At 38.3% G+C, this 24,735-nt stretch overlaps 2 protein-coding genes and 1 long non-coding RNA gene across 16 annotated transcripts in view; 2 read left to right on the top strand and 1 right to left on the bottom strand.

Moving 5' to 3' along the window:
- NDUFV2 (NADH:ubiquinone oxidoreductase core subunit V2) overlaps positions 1-21,637 on the top strand; it is a 31,883-nt gene extending 10,246 nt beyond the window's left edge. For 2 of the 6 annotated variants that reach the window (XM_055367962.1, XM_055367965.2), the window contains 7 exons: positions 5,147-5,212; positions 6,640-6,702; positions 6,788-6,904; positions 9,809-9,977; positions 12,171-12,280; positions 14,128-14,204; positions 21,482-21,637. In XM_055367962.1, coding sequence (XP_055223937.1) covers positions 5,147-5,212; positions 6,640-6,702; positions 6,788-6,904; positions 9,809-9,977; positions 12,171-12,280; positions 14,128-14,204; positions 21,482-21,575 — 696 coding nt within the window. In that variant the 3' untranslated portion in view covers positions 21,576-21,637. Of the gene's footprint in view, positions 1-3,364; positions 3,605-5,146; positions 5,213-6,639; positions 6,703-6,787; positions 6,905-9,808; positions 9,978-12,170; positions 12,294-14,127; positions 14,205-19,547; positions 19,656-21,481 lie in introns of those variants that run through there. The other 4 variants (XM_055367963.1, XM_055367964.2, XR_008673389.2 and 1 more) reach the window with 4 other exon arrangements.
- On the bottom strand, positions 8,330-19,599 carry LOC134757419 (uncharacterized). The gene is made up of 3 exons (XR_010131306.1): positions 19,521-19,599; positions 18,455-18,595; positions 8,330-8,779 (listed from the first exon to the last, which is right to left on the bottom strand). It is a non-coding gene; the product is annotated as an uncharacterized lncRNA (long non-coding RNA).
- A 2,430-nt stretch (positions 21,638-24,067) lies between the features above and the next one.
- The window catches only part of ANKRD12 (ankyrin repeat domain 12), a 146,644-nt gene continuing 145,976 nt past the window's right edge, over positions 24,068-24,735 (top strand). For 3 of the 9 annotated variants that reach the window (XM_019013954.4, XM_004059174.5, XM_055368646.2), the window contains exon 1: positions 24,085-24,256. The gene's annotated coding sequence lies outside the window, so the exon portion shown is untranslated. Of the gene's footprint in view, positions 24,570-24,735 lie in introns of all 9 variants that reach the window. The other 6 variants (XM_063699388.1, XM_055368647.2, XM_019013953.4 and 3 more) reach the window with 5 other exon arrangements.

Genomic DNA, 24,735 nt, shown 5'->3' with positions numbered 1-24,735 from the left:
TTCACCACGTTGGCCAGGCTGGTCTTGAACTCCTGACCTCAAGTGATACGCTTGCCTTGGCCTCCCAAAGTGCTGGGATTACAGGCATGAGCCACTGTACCCGGCCCTTCATTGGTTTTTAAAAGTTTAAATGTAATACATATAATGGCAAAAAATTCAAACAGTAAGCAAGGCTACATATTATAGTATATATACATAACAGTACAGAGTAGGGATACAAGAATATGTATTATGATAAAAAATATGTGTTGCATATATTATATATGTTAACCCATGATACATCCCACCTTCTAACTTTCCACATTCTAACACCTCTGAAAGTGGGATGTACCACTGTTATCTAATATTCCATAAATACATATGGAGAGACAATATAACAAAACAGTTAAAAGCTCAGCTCCAGAGCCTGTTTCCTCATTTGTAAAAATAGAATAATAACAGTATGTACTTCATAGGTACATAGGTACTTGATAGGTATTTAATGCTTCTTGAGAGCATTAAGAGATGTATTTCATGGAAAGTGTTTAATATTCTGCCTGGCAGTAAAGACTAAATTTTCTTCCCACTCCAGATCTTGATTCCTCTCCTCAGAGACAGCAGCTGTTACTGGTTTCTTTTATGATGTCTCTGTTGAGATATTTTGATAGAAAAAGCAGTAAAAAATGGAAACTGGCACATTTCTAGATTTTATTGACTTTCTTAAGAACTTTGACAGATCTGAAATTTTACCCCATTTGTAAGCTAACAAGTTAACCTGCCTCAGTTTCATGGATGCTGGCAGGAGGCAGCATCCTGGGTCAGTAGGCAGCATGAACTTCATGTTAGTTCCCTTTGACATTCATATCTCACGGTAAGGGAGGAGACCACCCCTCATATTGTCTTATGCCCAATTTCTGCCTCCAAAAAAAGAAGAAGTAAAAACTAAAAGGCAGAAATGAAATCCACAAGCAGATAGCCCGGTGCCACACCCTGGGCCTGGTAAAGATCAACCCCTGACCTAATTGGTTATCTATAGATTACAGACATTGTATAGAAAAGCACTGTGAAAATCCCTGTCCTGTTCTGTTCCATTCTACCCCCTGCTTGCTCAATCGATCACGACCCTCCCAAACAGACCCCCTTAGAGTTGTGAGCCCCTAAAAGGGACAGGAATTGCTCACTTGGGGAGCTTGGTTGTTGGAGACATGAGTCTTGCCGAAGCTTCCGGCTGAATAAAGCCCTTCCTTCTCAGTGTCTGAGGGGTTTTGTCTGTGGCTTGTCCCGCTACAACGGGAGTGACATGGAACAGCCCAGGTGAGTGCTGTGCATCACTGCTAAGGGATCTTGAGCTTGGGAAACCCTGTCTGTAAGAAAACTCACTCAACTTTTGCCCCAGGAGAAGATATTTTGTACAAAAATAATAGAAAAGATGGTCTGAAACAAAAGCTGTTCAGTGCTGCGGCTCACCAAATGCACAAACCTAAGACCCATGGAAATCTTTCTACCAGCCTATTTCTTCCTCCTTCCCCACTTTCTTTAACTAAAAGAGAAATTTATGAATTAATTTCAGTGGAGAAGTAGATGGTTTTGTAACCGTCAAATACATTATAATTTTACTAGAAAAATTATAAGCCTTATACATATGGATATAAAGAAAAAATAATTATGTGCAAATGCAAGAATATTGGCAGTATGTTGTGTTTGACAATAACTCTTTGATAAAGTCAACTAACAGCACAATTTTTTAAAAATAGGTGTAGTTTTAAAATGCAGTTGTTTGGATCTTTTTTTTTTTTTAGTTATTAAATGTTTTATCCTTGTGTCAGTTAAGCAGGTGATAATGCTTTACAGGTTATATAGTACTTTCAGAGAAACTTTACTTAAATCTCAAAATAGTCCAATAAGAAGATAACCCTGTTTTATAGGTACAGAAATTGAGGCTTAAAAAAAAATTAAGTGAGTTGTACAAGGTCAGATGTTAGTAAGTGGCAGAATGGTAATCTAAACCCAAGGCCTCAACAACAACTACAAAAAATCTGAAAGTCTGTTTTTTTCCTAGAGTTTAGCTACTTTATCCTGACCCTTCTCAATCAGTAGTCTGTCTTCAACGATTTGGACTTCAAACCACTTTTAGAAATATGTCTGTGAACTCATGTGCGTATCCAGAGCTTTACAAGTCAGCAAGATAATGCCTCAGAATAGATTTTCCAATATGTGGCAACATAAGCCTAAAGAATAATTTTCAAGATTATCTCTATATTTTTATTTTAAGTAAAAGTACATGACAGATCCTGGATTAATGAGAAAGGGATCAAATATTAATCCAAAATGGAAGCTATTTTAATTTAGACATTTGGTGGTATTTAATTTGATATACAAGGGGTTAGAAGGAGAAATAGGTCTTACAATAGAGATAAGTTTTTCTTATACCTGATGAGTGTTTTATTTTAAGTAGGATTTTTTTGGCCAGTTAATCCATGCTAATAGGAAATTTGGAAAATAGAGAAAAATATAAAAAATGTAAAATAAGAGTCCCTTATTTCATTAACATCGTAATAAGAGATAAGCACTTTTAATTATTTATGGCCTTCTAGTCTTTTAATCAGTGTCTGTATTTAATGTAATTGGGATGATAATTTATGCATTTTTGTTTTTTTTTGTTTAACCGATTCCAGTTTCTACATGATTATTTTTACGACATATTTTTGTTAGCTACATAATGTTCTAGTGTCAGAATTATTAGTATTTAGTTAAAACCTGCTCAGATTGGGTTTTTAGGTTGTGTTTTTGCTGCAATAAACATAATAGGGACAACATGTTTTCATGTAAAGCTTTATCCTCATTTTGTACTGCAGGAAAAATACCTAGGTTAGAATTACTAAATTAAAAAATGGACACTTGGGGCCAGGCGCAGTGGCTCACGCCTGTAATCCCACCACTTTGGGGAGCTGAGGCGGGCAGATCACTTGACGTCGGGAGTTCAAGACCCGCCTGACCAACATGGAGAAACCCCGTCTCTACTAAAAATACAAAAAATTATCCAGACGTAGTGGCACATGCCTGTAATCCCAGCTACTTGGGAGGCTGAGGTAGGAGAATCGCTTGAACCCGGGAGGCAGAGGTTGCGGTGAGCCAAGATCATGCCATTGAACTCCAGCCTGGGCAACAAGAGCGAAACTCCGTCTCCAAAAAAAAAAAGACACTTATTTAGGCTTTCCATATATCATGGTAATTTGCTTTCTAAAAGGCTATATGAATTTTTAAGTGTGCTTGTTTCTCTATATGCTCAACAGAATGGAATGCTATCTTAAAAGAAAAAAGATACTTGGTAGTTTGATAACTAGTAATGTTATTTTAAGTTGTATGTTTTTAGTTACTAGTAAGCAATTTGAATTCTGTGAAACTTTTGTTCATGATCTTTACTCATTTTTTAAATGCATTTATGATCTCTTCAGGCTATTAGCCTCTTGTCATCAAATGTGTATAAGATTTAAGACTCATCACTGTCAAGTTAATGGATGAGTTCTCAGAGGCAAAGGCTTTATAGAGAAAAGAAGATAGGAGTGTGAACTGAGCCCTGAGGACAACCTGCAAGGAGTGGATAAAAAGCCAATAAACAGAAAATGTTAGTGTTCAGAAATTAGGAGAAGACTGAATACTTTCCCTACTCTTAAAATTAATCCTTCTTTTATTATAAGTATACAGTCTTTTCTCTCAGAATTTAGTTAAGTAACTCACTGATGTTACTCAAAAATTGTTACTCGATTAAAAAAATTTTCTGAGCTAAGATGACAGTGACTGTCTTCTAAATTTTAGTTTCAGTTAATTTTTCAAAACAAAACCAACACAATCAAAGCCCCCTTGTGCACCTCTGACTGTATCCCTCCCTGCCTTCCAATTATCCTGAAATTGATATTTATCACTCCCATCTTTTGTACCTGTGTCTCACATCCTGTACCTTAGTCTTTTCTTGTTAATTAAAGCAGGTGTTCCATGTAAACTTATTTATTAATATTTCTTCAACTGAAATATTATTTGGACCTAGGGTAAAGTTAAATATACTATTGTGTTATATTACTCCGTTTACTTTCTTCTATGTTTGCCTTTGAATTGTCCAACTCTTTGCTAGTTCCATGCTTGGTTTAACCCAGCCAGTGTTCTGCCGTCTGTGGTTAGTAGAACTCAGAAATTGGAGGAATCCAGAACAGTAGTTGAAATACTTGGGGGCGGGGGACAGGGTAGGAGTGGAGGGTAGGAGCAAGAGGGCAAAGAGAAATGAAATGCAGCTGAGAGAATAATCAGATTCCTTCCAAAGCAACTGAACATTGTCAGTCCGCATAGCATCATAAATAGCTTTCTGAAACTACTTTTTTTTTTTTTTTTTTTTTGAGACGGAGCCTTGCTCTGCTGCTCAGGCTGGAGTGTGGTGGCGCGATCTCGGCTCACTGCAACCTCTGCCTCCCAGGTTCAGGCGATTCTCCTGCCTAAGCCTCCCGAGTAGCTGGGACTACCAGCGTGTGCCACCACGCCCAGCTAATTTTTGTGTTCTTAGTAGAGATGGGGTTTTACCATGTTGGCCAGGATGGTCTCGATCTCTTGACCTCGTGATCTCCTTGCCTTAGCCTCCCAAAGTGCTGGGATTACAGGCATGAGCCACCACACCCGGCCAGAAACTACTTTTTACGGCTGGAGTTTCAGAACTAATTTAGTAAAGGATTGAAAAGGAGGATACAGTTGACTCATTTGTACAGAGTATATGACTCATTTGTACAGAATGAAAACATGTTTATGAAGGTTCACACTAAGTGAAAGCTGGCATCCAAGTTGATTCAGACAAAAGTGAAAGTCAAGAAGTTAATAGTACATTAATTCTCCAAATGCATGCCAGCAGAGCGTGGCAGGAAGGTACACAACTCAGCAGATCTGGGTTGTCCTGGTTCTCCTATTGACTCGTGTGTGTGATGTTAGGTGGGTGAATCTTGGCTTTGAATCTCCATTTGTAAAATAACTCTCCTGAAATAGAGATGGATAGGGTAGAATACCATATTTCTTAAGATCTTTTATAAGTTGATTCCATTGTTGTAAATTATGAATCCTAAAGTATTTCTTTATGAAAAATTTTTTAAGGCTATGATTTACTAAACTTTCTTAAAATTTTAAATTTTAGGGAAGACATGTAAGGAATTTGCATAAGACAGCTATGCAAAATGGAGCTGGAGGAGCTTTATTTGTGGTAAGTAATTACTTAGATTTCTTTGGAAAGAAAAGACTTGGAAATTGGGGTAAATCCATTGTAAAAATCCAAAATATCTTAAATACCATTGTCTTTGATATATGATGGTCATCGTGGGAATTTACATATAGCTAATTGAATTTACTACATTTCAAAAGATGTTGGTTCCAGTTGAACCTCATGAGTTTAAATTAGTATCAGGAAAACTCTGGGAATAAGAATTTATTTCCAGTGAAATTACTGTGTGAGCCCTAACCTGATTCTCATCACACTTTGGGTTCTCAGTCATGTTGGCTTACTGAGAGTTTGGAGATTGTAACTTGTTGAATCCCAAAATGACACTAGTTTGAAACTCATGGATTTTAGTAATGTAGTAACTAGATTAGCAGCTGGTCTTTATATTTTTAGTTTCCGGAGTTTTAACTATAAATAGAAGTCTATGAACTCCCCAGATTAGTTGCACAATTTGGAAAGGATAAGATATCATATCTCCCTTTTCTGACAAGGTGCAGTTTTCAGGGATTAATCTAGTATAAAGGCAATATAGTGGACTTGTGTGATGATTTAGAGTTAGTGGTGTAAGAAGTAGCTTCCTGCTATATATCAAGCATCAAATTGGCCACATATTTGAGATCATTGTCCAGAGTGTCTGTTTTCTTTCCTCTTTTGGCTTATGTCCTTTAAAAAGCAGAACTCTGAGAGTTAACATATCAAGAGATTCATTTCTGTATTCACCACACATACATAACATTAATTGATCGTAAGTGTTAATCTCAGTGTGACTCATTTGATTTCCTGTTGACATGCCATTTCTTGTCAGTTTTTGAAGAGGGCCTGCTTCTGCTCTTTTAAGAAGAAATAAAGCTTCTTGCTGTTGGCTATTATGGAAAACGTGGGAAAGAGATGGTGCTGTTTTTTGTGTTTTTTTTTGTTTTTTTTTTTAAGATGGTCCATTTGTACCCTCCTAAAGTAATGGGTCTTAACCCTTTTGGATCCCAGATCCCTTTGACAATCTGATACCCTTGCTTTTGGGAAAATACACATATGTTCACATTTAAAATTTTGTGTTTTAACTTCATAAAGGCTTCCAATAATTGGTAATGTTTTGGTAATTCTATCAGAAGATCTTACTCTCTAATGAAGCTGGAAAACACTTTTTGTTGTTTGGGTTTTTTTGGTCCTAAAGGTACTTCTCTTATTCTTTAAATGGTCCTTTGTAAATTTTTAAATTCTGCTAACTTTACTTTGGTAATCATACTCATCAAATGTGTGTTTAGACATTCTTTTTGATGGAATGATAGGGTGGTATATATCATGTTGGAATTAAAATGGAGAGATTAAACAATAAGTAATAGTATAGTAATGTACAGTGTTATTCACACTTGAGAGAATTTGGATAAGTCTGAAAAACTGTTTTTGTTGTGTAGCACAGAGATACTCCTGAGAATAACCCTGATACTCCATTTGATTTCACACCAGAAAACTATAAGGTATGGCTAAATTAACATTATAATTAATTTACCAAATAGGTAATATTTTCTAGATGTATAAAATGATGTTCTTTCTTTTATACAGAGGATAGAGGCAATTGTAAAAAACTATCCAGAAGGCCATAAAGCAGCAGCTGTTCTTCCAGTCCTGGATTTAGCCCAAAGGCAGAATGGGTGGTTGCCCATCTCTGCTATGAACAAGGTACTGGATTCATTTTTGCCTTAGTTCTAAAAGAGAAGAGATTGTGTATGATAATTTCCTTTTATAGAAATTACTCTGATCATCTCCAGTGTCAGAATCTAGGATTTTGGAGCCCTTTAGCCATTTGTATGTTTCCTTGAATTGTCTTTGTGTTTTTGTTCATTCCCTTAATGCATAAAGGTGATTTCTAACCTTGCAGGAAATAAGGAAGGCATTATGGTGAAAGAGGGTATGTGTTTTTTTTTTTTCCTTTTGAAGGAAATGGTCAAAGGAAAGATAAAAGATTCCAAATGTGTATAACTTAGTGTCAAGATATTCTGAAAATTAATGTAATATTTAAACACTAGAATTACAGAAAAAAAGATCTGCTCACTAGTATGAAAATTTTTAATATTTTACATCTTTGGCTGTAGGCTGTAAGAAAAATCTGTCTAATCGGTGATACTTATACAATTTGATTATGCTACTTTGGAATCAACGACCTATAGAAATGCTATGGATGACCCATTTTATTCGAAGTTACTCTATTCATATAAAATTCATTTTTTCTAATAGTTTTGAGCAGTAATACAAATTTCAAGTTTATTCGTATCTTGTTAATACAAATAACTACATTTGTGTGGTGATGTATTACAGCATATCATTTATAAAGTGCCATACACAAACCACATACTATTTGATTCTGATGAGAATCACATAACCATTAAGCTGTGTTATATAATGGAAAGTATTTTTGACTTAGAACTAAGACACCTGATTTTTCTCTGAACTTCCTCATTGGCAGTGAAAGTTCTGAACCAGGTAGATCTCTTCTAATTATTAAGTTATGATTTCTGAGCGGTAGTGCTAGGACTGAATTCATTTCTAAATCAGTGCATTTTCTACTTGACTGACTATAACAGAGATTTTGTTGTACTTCATTCTTACCACTTTCTAAACTTAATTTGGTTATAACTCTTAGGCTAGACAATCATCTTTCTGAGAGAATAGGAATGTCCTCAATTTATCTAATAGAATCCTAAATGCAAATTTTAGATTTAGTTTATTGATATTTTATTTTATTTGCATTGTATAGTACTATAACACTGGTATTTTTTCCCTATGAAAAATATTATAAAGCAAGTTTAGTGAGTTACTATCCTGAGTAAACATAGGTGGTTATTTCTTCGATAAATTATGTATTTCTTGGGAAGTTACTTAACATTTTTTTAAATTAAAATAGCCAACTTTATAATGATTTAGGTGTATGTTTCTAATTATAATGTTATTATTTTGAAAAAATCATATTTTTAGTAATGGTAAGCCTGTTGGAAATCTTGCTGAGTGGCACGTTAGCAGAGCAAAATAAAAATAAATAAGAAACTGAAAGTGAAAACATTTAAAAAATAAGACAGGCATGGTGGTGCATGCCTGTAGACCCGGGTACTCAGGATGTTGATGTGGGAGGACTGCTTGAGCTTAAGACCAGCCTGGGCAAGATGGTGAGACCCTATCTCTTAAAAAATATGTATTTATATATTGTCCTATTATATTTAGGGTTGGATTTGTGTGGGGGAAAGGCAGGAAGTGTAGGGTATAGAGAATAGACTCAAGATTCTTTGCACTTTACATTTGGGACTTTTATTTTAATGTTACTGCCCCTCCCCCCAACCCATGAAACACCTAACCTTACAACAAAAAATATCCAGAAGCTTAATAATTATTTATTTAACCGTCACTAAGGTGTAGGGAGATGTGCAGAATTCCAGGAAGGAGTCTTTTCCTAATTAGACAGTCAGAGCCTCATTCCAGATTTATTATTCCTTTGGTAGGGTTCCAGCATGTATATTTTGATAGAGAGCTCCCCAGATTCAGGGATACATCCTTGATTTAGAACTGCAGAATGAAATAGCACAATTACTTTATCTGTCACAAGTAAGCCATGATTAGATGTCTTTTGAGAATATATTTCCTTTAGAATTCCTAATATGAGAAAGTTAACATACTTGTCTGAAATGCCCGCTCTTCTTTTATATTAGAATATGGATATATGTATAATTTTTAAGAATGCCAGATAGTAAGTCTTAATGATAATAGGTCACCTAGAAAGTTGTAGACAGAATTATAAATCACGATAGACAAGGACCAGCCCTGGCAAACAGCTAGAAATCCTTGTTTTCCCTAACAGACTTGCCCTAATTAGTCCTGAACACCAGAATGTCAAAACAATTGTTTTCTATTAATGTCTTGACGTGAAGGGTTAGAAAGTACTAGACTATATGATTCAACTTTCAAAAGAGTATTGTGATATGAAATAGAAGTAGTGTGCTGGATTCTGGGAGAGGAGTGTGTGATTGTGTATGATAATATGTGTATACATATATATAGAGATATAAAATTTTGAGTTTACATATTTAAAATATGGGCCAATAGTGAGCTTTGATTTTCAACCTTTTTTTCTGTTGCTGTACCATTTGTATGTAGGCTTTTTGGAAAAAATTGGTGAGGGTTTAAAAAATCTAATTGCTTCTTTTATTGGGGTTTGGCCATCAATTTTTTGCCATTTAGACAGATTATAAAATGTGAGTTGACATGATCAAAGTAGAAATTCTTAATAGTGAAAGACTTAAAGATTTAGAGAAAAAGAATATCCTTTTACAGAGGTGAGAACTAGGGTAGAAGGAGGAAGTGCTGTTAACTCCATAACTTTCGGGCTCTGTATGGTTTAAGTGTAAGTACGTTGTCTGCAAAAATTGAAGAGTTTATATCTCCCAGTTATCCAAGACAAGTATGTTTTCTGCTCTTGAAGAACTTTTCTGTTTTTACCAAATTGAGACAATATTGAAATTATACTTTGTACAACATAATTAAAGCTCCATTACTAACACTGTAATTATCTTATTTTTAAATGTCCTAATATTTTAGGTTGCAGAAGTTTTACAAGTACCTCCAATGAGAGTATATGAAGTAGCAACTTTTTATACAATGTATAATCGAAAGCCAGTTGGAAAGTATCACATTCAGGTCTGCACTACTACACCCTGCATGCTTCGAAACTCTGACAGCATACTGGAGGCCATTCAGAAAAAGCTTGGTAGGGAATACATGATATTTGTAACACTGATAAAAAGTAGAATTGTCTCTCTAGATTTGATACATTTCTATCTAAAATTTCCAACTTCTGCCATCTTATTGGATCTGTACTTACCTAGTAATATTTTGTGTTACTGTGTTTCCACATCTTTATTTCTTCCTATTTGGTATTCTTCCTCAGTTCTTAGTGTTAAAGCTGAGTTTTTAATTTTTTCTTTTTTAATCAGTATGTTTGAAATGCTTGTAGAAGTTATAAAATATTCGTTGTTTAGAAGATTGTTTCACTTAGAAAACTGTTTCACTTACTATTCCATGACAGCATGTGGTATATTAAAAAGTGACCCATTATTGTCTTTATATTCTTCTAAAGAAGTCATGGAACAAATAAGATACAAGCATAGTAAGAATGCTTTGGGAAGGGAAATTTGAAACAGATATTATTACAGTAGCATTTGAAAAGTAAATTAGCATTTTAAAAGTAAATGGGCATTTTCCCCTACAAAACTGCCATTGCTACACTTCTAACTATATATGTCAAATGAAGTAATATTTTGTTATTTAATGTAATATGTGCATGTTGTAAAAATAGCTGGGTGGTATTGAAATATATAAAACAGCTGAAGTTGGCTCAAACCCCCCACCCCCAACACCATCAAGGTAGAAATCCTGATAACAATTGGATATATTAGTTGTAGATTTTATATCATTTTAATTATTAAATATATAAATGTACTACATGTATGCTTGCTTTGTAGACTTTATTTTGGCTGTATTTCTACAGCACAATATATATGTCTGCCTCATTTTTTTTTTCTGTTTTTTTGAGTTGAGGTCTCACTTTGTCACCAGGCTGGAATGCAGTGGCTGGATCATGGCTCACGGCAGCCTCCAATTCCTGGGCTCAAGTGATCTTCTACGTCACCCTTCCAAGTAGCTGTAGCTATAGGTGCATGCTGCCAAGCCCAGCTAATTGATTTTTGTTTGTTTTTGTAGAGAGGGGTCTTGCTATGTTGCCCAGGCTGGTTTGTGAAATCCTGGCCCCAAGCAATCCTCCTACCTTGGCCTCCCAAGTGCTGGGATCACAGGTGTGAGCCACCATGCTTGGCCTGCCTCATTTTTCTGTTACAAACAGTTACTTTGATGTACACACATCTTTGCATACTTGTCCTGTTGTATGCTGAGATTGTTTACAAGTAGAATTGTAGGGTCAGACTTTACCGTATTTTTCCCAAATGCCTTCCCTAAATGTATGAGACTACCCATTTTCTTCACATCCCTTAATAATCTTTGACGTTAGGAGTTTTCTGAGTCTTTGCCAAATCTGATAATGTGACTGTGATTTTAGTAGTTTAATTATTACAATCAAAATGAAAATAATACAGCCTGATGCACTGCTGTATAACAGTAAACACTGGTGATGAGTCCTCTGAAATTTGATTGCTTTTAAAGGAATAAGTCCACTAAAAACTTCCTTGAATGTTAAAATTACATAAAGAGTTTTTTTTTTTGTTTTTTTTTTTTTTGAGAGTCTTGCTCTGTCACCCAGGCTGGAGTACAGTAGCACAATCATGACTACTGTAAAACATTTTTACTACTGTAAAAAATTTTTTAATTTTTTTGTAGAGCTGTGTCTCCCTATGTTGCCCAGACTGGTCTCAAATTCCTGGGCTCAAGCCATCCTCGCACCACGGCCTCCCAAAGTGCTGGGATTATAGGACGGAGCCACTCCACCTGGCCTAGGATTTTTTTCTTTTTAAAAAACTTTTTTTTTTTTTTTTTTGGAGACGGAGTCTTGCTCTGTTGCCCAGGCTGGAGTGCAGTGGCGCAATCTCGGCTCACTGCAAGCTCCACCTCCTGGGTTCACGCCACTCTCCTGCCTCAGCCTCCCGAGTAGGTGGCACTACAGGCGCCCGCCACCACACCTGGCTAATTTTTTGTATTTTTAGTAGAGACAGGGTTTCACCATGTTAGCCAGGATGGTCTAGATCTCCTGACCTTGTGATCCGCCCCCCCCCCGGACTCCCAAAGTGCTGGGATTACAGGCGTGAGCCACTGCGCCTGGCCTCTTTTTAAAAAACTTAATAGTCTTAAACTTTTAATATACCTCTATAAAAATTCTTTTTTTTTTTTTTTTTAAACCAAATGACTATTAAAATATAACCTGGTCCTTAAGAGTGTTTATTTGTATTTTTAGGAATAAAGGTTGGGGAGACTACACCTGACAAACTTTTCACTCTTATAGAAGTGGAATGTTTAGGGGCCTGTGTGAACGCACCAATGGTTCAAATAAATGACAATTACTATGTGAGTATTTCAGGTAATACAAGTTAAAGTTGTATGATGTCATATTAAACATTTTAAATATTTGATTTTGTGTCCTTAGATGTTGGTTTCTGAATTACTCATTTAGAAGAAATGGTTACCATAAATATCCAGGTTTAAAAAAATTCTTTAAAGATTTTTGCATTTAACTTCAGAAGACAAATTTTAAAACTTTAGATTATGAAAAATTTAATAATTTGGATATTAATACAGAAAATAATCCTAGTGTAGCCAACTATCAGGACTTAACTGAGAGTAATATTTTGCTACATTTTACTTCAGATACTATCATCATCATCATCATTATTTATAGAAATAAGCTACAGATACAGGTGAAATACTCCATCCCAAATCTTTTTCTCTTCCTTTTATCCCCAGAGATAACCATTATCATAAATTGTGTCTATATATGTATGCAGCTATACTAATATGTTGTATGGCTTTTTAAAAAAATTTTATAGAGATGGTATCATACCTCTAAGTACTGCAGCTGGATCTCACAAGTTTTGCAGTCTTTTTTGTTTTTGATTGAGCGTTTCTGGTTTTTTTTGTTTTTCATTTTGATTTCTTTGACCTGTAAGTTTCTAAAAATGTTCTTAATATCCATATATATGGCGTTTTCTAGTTATTTCTTTAAAAGTTGCTTGCTACCCTAATTATATCACCGTTTTCATTCAAGATACCTTGTTAGCTCATATTTCTTAGAAATTTGTTAATGGAAATTTTGGAGGGATTGTACTTAAGGTAGATTTTCTTTTAAGAGGGGATTTGCTTTGTTTCTCTCCTGCTCCTGGCAGTACTGCTGGCCCCAGAAAAGCCCCTCTCCTTATACCCTAGGCCTCTGTTCCTCCGGTGTGAAAGGTTCCAGACTAGCAGTTTTCTTTGAGGGACAGTTTACTCTTATAATGAGGTTAAAGCTTTTGGGGACCTTAACTTTGTGTAGCTTACATGGTCTCTTGTTAGACTCTCTGGGGGCTGGCTGGGTCCCTTGCCCCTCTAAGCTTTGAAACTCTGAAGCAAAGTTTGCTTGATGTTCCACTTTCTTTCTTTGGTTTTCCTTGAGAATTTGGCGTCTGGGTACTTATTTCTTGATTTAAATAGGAATTAGACAGTCAAGGCTTTGTGTGAAGCATTGTTAAGTCTAAATATAGTAGCCTGTAGATGAATTTGTTTGAGATAGGTATTCTTTCAGTTAGCAGTAGTTAGATCTTTAGGGATAGATCTAACTAGGCATCTACTTAACAAGTTACTGCAGCTACTTAGTACCTTACTGTTTCTTCAATAATACAGCATTTATTTAGTATGTACGTTGACACTGTTCTACTTTATATATTTTCTCATCCTCAAAAACATGCTGAATTAGGTTTACAAATAAACAAACAAACTTGGGGAGGCCGGGTAACTTGTCCAAGATTACTAGCTAGTAAGTGATAGAGCCAGAACTCAAATGCAAATATGTTTCAATTCAGAGCAATATTCTGTATTGCCTCTTCAGCTGCAGGCTCTTGTTGCATATTATATTTAGCAGTGTGTACTATATATAGGAGTTACTTAATTGTTGATGCCTTGGTAACTATCTTGTGAGCTGAGACAGACAATAAAATCACCGGCATTAGGGATTTACAGATTTCAGCAGTAGAAAGTAATTTTGTGCCATGCGTGGTGGTTCATACCTGTAATCCCAGCACTTTGGGAGGCTGACGCAGGAGGATTGCTTAAGCCCAGGAGTTGGAGACCAGCCTGGGCAACATAGTGAGACCTTGTCTCTATAAATATATCGATATAAAAGAAAGTAATTTCAATATGACTATTGTTAATTTTTTTTCCAGGAGGATTTGACAGCTAAGGATATTGAAGAAATTATTGATGAGCTCAAGGCTGGCAAAATCCCAAAACCTGGGCCAAGGTATGCTTTATTTATATATAGGAAGTTTTAGTGGCTCACCTAAATTAATCTTTCAAATAAACTTGATTTAAAAAATTTTATATCTTAAGTTCATAGGAATTGGCAGGAGCTTTGGATAGTATTATCTATATGAATCTCATCTAGAGCAAGAATAATTTTTTTTCTAAAACCCTGTCTGATAATCATCTGATACCTACCTGAATATTTATAGAGAAGGAAATTTTACTACAAATAGAAATCTATTCCATTATTTAAAAGTTCATACTGATAGAAGATTGACCCAAAGACCATCTCCAATTTCTACCTAAAAATCCAATTCTGCCCTTTGAATCAACAAAAGATAATTTTAGTACCTCTTCCAAATGACAGCTCTTCAATTACTTGAAATAGCTACCCTGTCTTGCCCTTATCTTTTTCTCAGATGGAATATCCACAATTGTTTCATTGTTTTTCTCATGACATAGCTTTGGTCTCCCTCTGTGGGTTTTCTAGTTGGCTAGTGACTATTTAATGCTTTAATGTGATGCTTAAACTAATCATGGTTGTCTTTTTTATTTATTTATATTTTGAGACGGAGTCTCACTCCGTCACCCAGTCTGGAGTACAGTGGCGCAGTGGCACAATCTCAGCTCAGTGCAAGCTCCACCTCCCAGGTAGAAGTGATTCCCCTGCCTCAGCCTCCCGAGTAGCTGGGATTACAGGTGCCAGCCACCACGCCCAGCTAATTTTTTGTATTTTTAGTAGTGACGGGGTTTCACCGTATTAGCCAGGATGGTCTCCGATCTCCTGACCTCGTGATCTGCCCGCTTCAGACTCCCAAAGTTCTGGGATTACAGGCATGAGCCACTGCGCCCGGCCTAATCATGGTATTTTGAGATACATACTGAGCAGCAGAGCATTGTGGGACTGCCTCCTTTGTTCCAGACATTATGCTTGTAATAAGTCTGCCTAATTACATCAACTCCTACTTCAGAGACATTACACAATTAACTGCACTTCATAATACCTAGATCTTTTTCTGTTCACTATTTATCCAGGTTGCTCCCGTCCCATACTTGTGTTACATTAATTACTTACCTTTCAGTTATGAACTTGGATTTTCACTTTTAAACAAACCCTTATTCCATATATGTGTTCAATCACTCAAAATTCTCTCTTAATACTAGCAAATGTTTGCATGGTTTTAGTCATAATCCCTCAAATTTTTTGTTTATGTATATAAATTTTTCCTTCCCTCAGCACATTTGGAGGTTTTGATGTCCATACGGTATTCTAATGTTTTAAAACAGCTGTGATGTGCTCTTACTCCCGTTTTAAAATATTTTTCTTAAGCTTTATTATAAATAACAATTCCCTGAAGTAGAATTACTAAGAGGGTATGAGTGGTTCTAGAGTTTGCTCTCTAAAACTACTAATAATACCCTACTTAATGAGAAAATGAGGTCAGTTCAGGATAACTTTAGTAAATGCTAGCTGGCCGCTGTTGACCATTACTTTCTTTTCTAAGAAACGTATACTGTTCTTAACAACCTGAGCCTATAGAATTGAATTTGCTTAAACAGTGTTGGCATTTTCTTCCTAATTCCTCACTTTCTTGGGTATACCCCCTTTTTTAGGAGGTAAATCATTTCCCTGGTGAAAAATCATTTTCCTTTATGAAGGCAACTGAAGTAAAACCTTTAGTCATCTATCATTACAGTATCTTTCTTAGCTAGTGCTCCTATCCCTTACTTATTCTTGCTTTAAACAGACACTGTCCCCCCAAAAAGTACAAATTTCATAATATTTTCCACAAGCTTCATCTGCTTTTTAGGATTCAGGTATTTTAAAATAAATTTCATACTATTCTTAGGTTTGTACTTCAGCCCATAACTTCTTTCACCTTTTGGGTACTCTAAAGAATATCTCAAGTGCAGATTTTCTTGTGAAATCCACTTGGGTTCTTTAGATGGCCCCTCTCTTCTGATTAGATGTTTTGAATTCTATAGTCATAACTTTGGTGTTGGGCTTCCTCCCCCCCACTCCCCCCCCCCACCCCCGAGATGGAGTCTTGCTCTGTCACTTAGGCTATATAGTGCAGTGGTGTGATCTCGGCTGACTGCAACTTCTGCCTCCCAGGCTCAAGCGATTCTCCTGCCTCAGTCTCCCGAGCAGCTGGGACTATAGGAACGTGCCACCACCATGCCCAGCTAATTTTTGTATTTTTAGTAGAGACGGGGTTTTACCATGTTGGCCAGGGTGGTCTCGAACTCCTGACCTCAAGTGATCTGCCTGCCTTGGCCTCCCAAAGTGCTGGGATTACAGGCTTGAGCCACCACGCCCGGCCACTTTGGCGTTTAGAATCTTCTGCTTTGCTTCTTGTGAACTGGGGGATCTATGGTTCATATTAATCTAGTATTACTCTCCTGCCACACAAATTGATAGCTGCTTTGTCTACTTTGTTATGTCACATTACATTAAATACTCAACAGTAATTTTTTTCACAAATTTTTTTGAGTGCCTGCTGTGTGTCAGGCATTATTTTAGGTTATGAATACAATTATGAACAAGATAAAGTTCTCATATATCTTCTAGTGATGGAGACAGATGATTAGTGTAATATGCGAGTGATAAAAAGGCTACACAATAAAATGTAGCAGGGTTAGGGGATAGATAGGGAGTAAATTTAGTGAGGAGAGGCCTCTTAGAGGTGGTAACATTTGAGCCATGACCTGAATGAAGAGCTAGAGGGAACCATGTAAAGAGCTGAAGGAACAATGTTCCAGGGAGGGGAAAGAGGATGTTATCAGGGTCCTGGAAGAAAAGTAAGGTAACAGTATGGCTGCAGTGAGGTGCTCAAGAAAGAAAGCAGTGGAAGGGGTCAGAGGAGATAAGGGCCCAGATAAGTAATCTGGGCCGAATCTTAAATATAATAAAAACTGTTGTTGGAATGTTTTCAGTAGGGAATGAAATGAGCAATCTTAAAATACTGACATAGTTGCTATGTGGAGATTAGAATTTAGTAGATGTGTGGGACTAAGGATTTATGAGTGATTTTCAGCTTTTTGGCTTGAGCATCTCTGAGGTTCCTTTACCAAAAATAGAGAAGATTTGTGGTAGGGCAAGTTTGAGGAAGAAAAGTCAAATTTTGTTTTAGACATAGTAAGTTTGAGATGCCTGTTAAGACATCCATGGTATGATGCTGATAGGTAGATACGAACCTGGAATATAGGGAATAGGTTAGGGCTGGAAACACAAATTGGGGATTCATCAGTTACTAAGGGTAGTATTTAAAGTTATAAATCTGGATGACATTATCGGGGTGAAATTAAAATCTGTTATTTGTAATATGAGGTACTATAACATTGTATTTTAACAATAAGCAGGAACTAAGTACTCAGTTAAGCATTTTCAACAACATCTGATAATAATAGGGATGTTACTTATCAGTAATCATGAATAGTTTTTCGCTGAGATTTTCTTGACAGTGTTCTGGATTTGAGCCAAATACTTCAAAATTATTTGTGTCTGAATCTCTTTTTTTACTTACTACCTCTTATTTAAAAAGCAGACAAAAGTCTACTTAGGTTTCAATAATTGCAAGCATCCACCAATGCTGTATTATATAAAGCTTGTATTTGGACATAGCAATACTAGAATGTCTTGTCAGCATATGAAAACAAGAACTTTTCACTTTACTTACTCAATATCTTGGATATATAGGATAATGACAGAGACTGGGAGAGCAATAACCATAATATAGTTACTCTAAATTAACCAAAGCTAATTCTTTTTTATTGGTATTTTAATAATAAATATCTCTGCTCTTTGAAAGAGGTACTAATTGTGCGTCTCTGTAATGAAAAACCGAGAGGAATTAAACTGGTTCAATAGCAACTGATTCCTGAGTACCACTGCCAGGTCTTACCCTGGCCAAAATTAGTAAAAGACTGATGTCTATATGTGGTTCAAAACTGCTTTTGTATTATCGTTGGTGAATGACCACTGAAAATATTAAAGCAGTGGTAAGATAATACAGTTGACTCTTGAACACCATGGGCGTTAGGGACATTGATTGCTCATGCAGTTGAAGATCTGTGTGTAACTTTTGACTCCTCCAAAACTTTACTCATAGCCTGCAGTTGTCTGAAGGCCTTAACAAATAACATAGCACATATTTTGCATGTTGTGTATATTATATACTGACTGTATTCTTACCATAATCCAGAGAAAAGAAAATGTTATTAAAATCATAATGAAAATATACTTACTCTTCATTAAGTGGATCATAATACAAGTCTTATCATTTTCATGTTGTATAGGCTGAGGAAGAGGAGGGGTTGGCCTTGCTGTCTCAGAGGTGGCAGAGGCTGAAGAAAATCCATGTACAAGTGAACCCATGCAGTTCAAACCTGTGTTGTTCAAGGGTCAGCTGTAGTCTCTTAATCTTGACATTACTAAATATTTTTGTGCTGAGATTGTTCTTATTTTCAGTGAATTTAAAGTACTGAAAAATTCTAAACTTGTTTTCAGGTTACTAATAGGTAGAAATTTTTTAGTGTGGATTAGTTTATAACTCATTTTAAATCCAATTTTAATTCTTCATATTTAGAGCTAGGCTACAGTTCCAATGCGGTTGGTAGATGACTCTAGACAATAACATCACTTTTGGTTTTTTATACTAAAAGTAGGGACAGTGCTGGATATATCTCAGCAATAGTAAAAAGATAAGCACTAAACTTTTATAAAGTAATTTGTCTATATAAAGTACTTTAAGCCATGAAAGTTTACAGAAAGGCCAAGTTTTCTAGAATGCAAATAAGTTAAAATGGTACACGTACGTATAGTGTTGGAATGACTGACGAACCATACTTTTTAAATTTTAGTGAAGATGTAATTATTAGATGGCATTTTAAGCATGAGATATCAGGAAAATCATTTTTTGTTTAGTAAGTGAAAAACACTAGTGTAAATTGTGGCTGTCAGGTGAGTGGATAGGGCTAGCTCACTGCCTCTTGAGTGTTCTGAGGCATGTTTACAGATGAAAGGGGGGGTTACATTTTTAGTAGATTAAACAATTATAGGCTTTATTGGAGGATTTTTGTAGCCTTTGTAGTATTTTAAGGTACACTGTGAGTGGCGAGGAAGGGAGGTTTACAGCCAGACATACTGGATCACTGGGACTCCCGTTTTTCTATACAATGCCATGGGATTGTATAGAACAAAACATTGGCATTTTATGGAACAAACTTTAGGAAACTTTAGACCAGATTATTTTTAAAATTACTTCCATATATAAAATTCTATAATCCTGTGAAGAACTCAGGAAGTACTTACGATTAATTCTCCCATTTATTGTTCCAGAAACTTCAGTTTTTATAATCTTCCTAAATTGATCCTTTGTGTTGATAAACAGTGTCAACAATATTAAGGAGCTTATTAATTTTGGAAGATCCGTATCTATCCAAACTGGTAAGAGGCTTTAAGATACCAAATGCTCAGCTTTCAGGAGACGTCTAAAATGAAACTTTTAAATCATATTCCATTCTGATATTTGATCAAGAGAAAAGTTTTAGGCAGAAAAGAAGAGGTAGCTGAGCTTAAACCGTAAGAAGAAACCTAGTAAAGGTGAAGAAAGTTTCTCCAAAATAATTTCATTGACATTTAAAGAGCAGCAGTGGTGCCTATCAATAAGTAACATAAAAAATTACAGGCCGGGCACAGTGGCTCACCTGTAATCCCAGCACTTTGGGAGGTTGAGGCGGACAGATTGTTTGAGCCCACAAATTCAAGACCAGCCAGGGCAACATGGTGAGGTCTTGTCTCTACGAAAAATACAAAAATTAGCCAGGCATGGTGACGCACACCTGTAGTCCCAGCTACGTGGGAGGCTGAGGTGACAGAAGCACCTGAGCCTGGGAGGTCAAGACTGCAGTGAGCCATTATCGCATCACTGCATCCCAGCCTGGGTGACAAAGTGGGACCCTGTCTCAAAAATAATAAATAAATTTAAAAATTGCAAAATATAATACTGTTGTCTTTTTTTTAAAGTTAAGTATCATTTTGCTGCTTACTCTACAAGTTTCAGGCTCTTACAGTATACAATGACTGCTTTTTGATCTGTTTTTGTAGTGAACAAGACCTATAATCCAAAGATATTAACTAATTTCTGACTTTGTAGATAATTGTTCATTACTTAGTAACTTGTATTATATGCTGTGACATCTTGAAAGATCTTATATTATGTGGTGTCACTTTCCTGGCTCCAATAAAAAATGATTCCCTAGGGCTCTAAAGAACAGACTTAAAGGATTGATGACACAATGTGAAGGGCATAGCCAGAGGGGGTTGAAAAGATATAAACTGAACAAGTTCTTTCTTTAGGTAAATCTGTGGCAGGAACAGGTAAATTAGCAAAGCCAGGGAATAGTGGTGGAGGGGTGACATACAGTAAGTCTGAGCTGGGCTCTAGAAACAGGTCAGACAGGGCAGAGGTGAGCAATTACCTGGGAAAGCGTGTGTGGGGTTGACAGACAGGTTCTTCTCCCTCTATGCTGCCTGTCTTCATAAACTGCTCCATCAGGACTTCTTGTTTGCTTCCTTTTGTGGCTGCTATGGCCATCCTGATTTGGAAACTTTTTTCAGAAAACTACTACTACTAATATAGTCTTTATAATACATAAATACAAACTGATTTTGACTTCGCTGCTTCTAAGGGACATTGTCCCAAATCATATTTCCTCAAGGAATCCAGTTTCTATTTCCAAATACAATGTATAAGTGTGTGTATTCCCTCTATTCACTGTGACTGTGGATCTTGATCTAAATAAAATTCAACTCTAAAAAGAAATACAGTGCTCTAGTTTATTAAAACATGGTTTTTAAAAATGTTCTCTGGGGTTGGGTATTTTTGCCGTAGTTCTTTGCTTTGATTCTTGGGTAGATGCTGAATCTCCCAAATTTGGTTTCTCTAACTGTAAAATAAAGCCAGTATCACTTGTCTTGTGGCATTGTAAGGATTCAATGAGCTAGTGTATGCATACTGCTCAGTAAATAGGAACTATTATTAGGGCTACTTTTGTATTTTTTATGTTTATGGTGAAGTCTGATGTTTTTCCATATTTAAATTTAGGAAGAGAAAATCTTGCATCAGTTGAAATGTTTGAATTAAATAATCTATGCTAGTTCTTAGGGTAAAAATAGTTACTTAACTGGGCTCTTGTGAGGTAACCATTACAATTTAAGTAAAAATTTACAAATGTTAATCATTAATAATTTAATATTACTTTTCATTTCAGGAGTGGACGCTTCTCTTGTGAGCCAGCTGGAGGTCTTACCTCTTTGACTGAACCACCCAAGGGACCTGGATTTGGTGTACAAGCAGGCCTTTAATTTATATTGAACTGTAAATATGTCACTAGAGAAATAAAATATGGACTTCCAGTCTACGTAAACTTTTTATTTGTTTATTCTGCTCTGTGTACATCCTCATGCTAACCGTAGCAACTTGCAGCTCGAAGTATTATGTCATAATGACAGAGGACCATTTTAAAGTCTTCTATCTATGGCTGTGAAGACATCATTACATAATCTAGTTAACAGTTACTCTAGTGTCACCCATTTTCAATTTCCAGATCGCTTTTATCAAGATCAGGTTACTGTGAAGTAAACATTTGGTTAAATTTCAAATGTTTTGCTTTCCCATCTTTAGCCACAGCCAAGTTTTAAGTTAACATGATCTTTCTATAAACTTTGTCAGTGCTCCCTTTAAACATTATTTAAAACACATAATTGTTACTGTATTTCCAACTGGTAAGACCTCAAGCACACTGTAGGTTTAAGGAGGATATGGTAGTTGTCTCTAGAAGCCTTACTTTTTTTTTTTTTTTTGAGACGGAGTCTCGCTGTCTCCCAAGCTGGAGTGCAGTGGCGGGATCTCGGCTCACTGCAAGCATTACAGGCGTGAGCCACCACGCCCGGCTTAAGCATTACCATTTTTAAAAAAGAAAGGTCCAAAACACTTGACATTATCCTTAGCTATTCTGACACTGCAAGTATACAAAAAATAATTGGGTGAAGGGATTGGAAGTATGATTATGTACTCTGCAGTGGTATGGATATTACAACTTAGAAAAAAGGATAAACCCTTTTGTGTATTTAAGAAATTATCTGTAGTACATTAGTTTTGCATTAGCCAGCTTTAATGCATGAATAATTTATATTAATCTAATCCTCGATTTCTCAAAGTCACCTGTACTTGAAACAGACTATTCACTAGTAATTATGCTTTTTTTTTTTGAGACAGGCTGTGTCCCCAGGCTGGAGTGCAGTGGTGTGATCTTGGTTCACTGCAATACTCTGGCCTCAGCCTCCTGAGCAGCTGGGAGCACAGGCAGGCGCCACCAGCCTGGTTAATTTTCATATATTTTTTTAGAGACAGGGTCTTACTATGTTGCCCTGGCTGGTCTCAAACTCCTGGGCTCAAGCCATCTGCCCGCCTCAGCCTCCCAAATTGCTGGGATTACAGGCGTGAGCCACTGCGCTCGGCTATAACGATTATTTTTAAGTATGTCTTTAAGATTTTTTTTAATTGAGAGAAGGTAAACAACAGTTAATTTTCCAAGTGGCACAAAAAAGTAACAATGAAAATGTCCTACCCTGGAGCTCTCCTTTCTCATAGGCGACTGTTTTTTTCTTTGTATTTCACATCATAAATAACCAAGTTAAATGTAACACTATTCCACCTCTAGCCATAAGGTGCTCTTTTTCTAGTCTTGTTGACCCTAAAGATTTGTAGGTGGGAGAAATCAGGAACCCAGGAAAGGAAAAACTCCTGATCTTTAATGCAGGTTTATGCTTTATATAGTAATCTGATGGGACCTCGCCGTCCCTGTCAGGTCTGAATGTCACTTCATCTGCTGTGATCACACCTGAACCCTCAGTTCATCCAGACGTTAAAGGACAGTGTAACATAAACTTGTAACTGCATGCACTAAGTCATAAACAGACGCTGTTGTTGCAGATTAACCTCTACGTAAATAACGCGCCCAGAAGGGAGTGAGTACACGCTGCTGCCACGCTGCGACGGTCAATTTTCCTCCGGCACCCTTCCTAGTTCCTGAGCAGCTCCCTCTCAAATCCCCAACACTACGTGTGGGAGGGTGCACTGAATTCCTCTTTAAAAAGGCCACTGGAAGGCGTGGCTGGGAGGGGACGCGCTCTAGACCCCCTGGTCCCAGGGCAGGTGCACGCTACCGCGCTTTCGGGGCGGGGCCCAGGGCCCCACCTGAGGCGGGGGGCCGCGGGCTCTGGGCGTAAGTGCAGCTTCTCGGGCCTGGTGCGGGGCCAGACGGCCGCCGCCGGCTTAGCGAGGGAACTTCGCCTAGTCCTCGGGCTGCGGTCGCAGCGTCATTTTGCCTGAGTTGGATCACGCTCGTCCACCCACCCCGTGTAAAAATAACAGGTGAATACCCTATGTGGGGGTCCTCATCGCCGCCATTTCCAGAAGCTTCCAGTCACAGCCACTGCCACGGTCGCCACAAATGCTACTGCAGAGCCCGCTTGCCCAGCAGCGTCACCGGCGCCTGCCCTGCCTCTTCGCCCAGCCTTTGATTCCCCCTCCTTTATCGGATAGTGTCTGCGGCGGGGAGGCGGTGACACTAGTCCGAGTGGGGCGTGGAGACCGACCAGCACGAAGGGCGGAGTTCCGGCTTGCACCCCTCCGCCGCCTGCCGCTTGGTACGTCCCGCTTCCCCGCCTTGCGGCTCGCGGAGCCTCGCTGAGCAGCAAGAGGGGCGGGCGCCGGGGGGCGGGGCGGTCACGCCGCCCGTCCCGTGCCCGCGGTAGTCACGTGTCCGCGGGTGTCACGTGCTCGCGTCGCAGCCAATCGCGGGGCGACGCTGTCCTGGGAGCGAGGAGGCTGTGGTGAGAGACGGACCGAGACCGGAGATGTTTTCAAGCCCGGCTCCGGCGGCTTTACAGGCGGCTGCAGCGGCGACGAAGACAACGACAGCGACGGCTACGCCGAAGCACTCGTTCTGGGGGTGAAGCCTCCTGCGCCGGCCTTGCCTCGGGTCCGTACGGGTGAGGGGGGCGTGGCGACAGGAAAGGAGGAAGGAGGGGCGCGGTTTCGAGCTTGTCCCCGGCGCCTGGGAGGAGATCCCCTCAGTTCTGCGCTGCTCCCGTTCCCCCTCCCCAGAGCAAGGTAGGGGACGCGCCCTGCCCGCCCCACCCGGTCCCGACGCGCCGCCCGCCCAGCCTGGCCCGAGCCGTAGCTCGCCTGACAGTGACAGGCCGTTAGTGCCCCCCGGCGCGGGTCCGCCGGGGCCCCGCCCGCCGCCGCTGCCGCCGCCGCCCCTCCCGGCGTCGCGAGGAGCCGCGGCGCAGGTGGGAGCCGCCAACTGGGCGGGGGCGCCGCGCGGGGCGGGGCGGGGGCCGGGCGGAGGGCCGCGAGCTGGCCTCGTCGCGGGCGCCCCTCACCGCGGCTGGCGGGGCTGGGCTGCCGCCGCCTCCCGGAACATGGCGGGGCCGGAGGAGCGTGTGCGTGCGAGTG

This window comes from Gorilla gorilla, chromosome 17, assembly GCF_029281585.2.
Source record: "Gorilla gorilla gorilla isolate KB3781 chromosome 17, NHGRI_mGorGor1-v2.1_pri, whole genome shotgun sequence".
In the NCBI taxonomy this organism is placed as follows: domain Eukaryota; kingdom Metazoa; phylum Chordata; class Mammalia; order Primates; family Hominidae; genus Gorilla; species Gorilla gorilla.
Note: the sequence above shows the minus strand (reverse complement) of the source record. Positions and strands in the feature narration are given on the sequence as shown.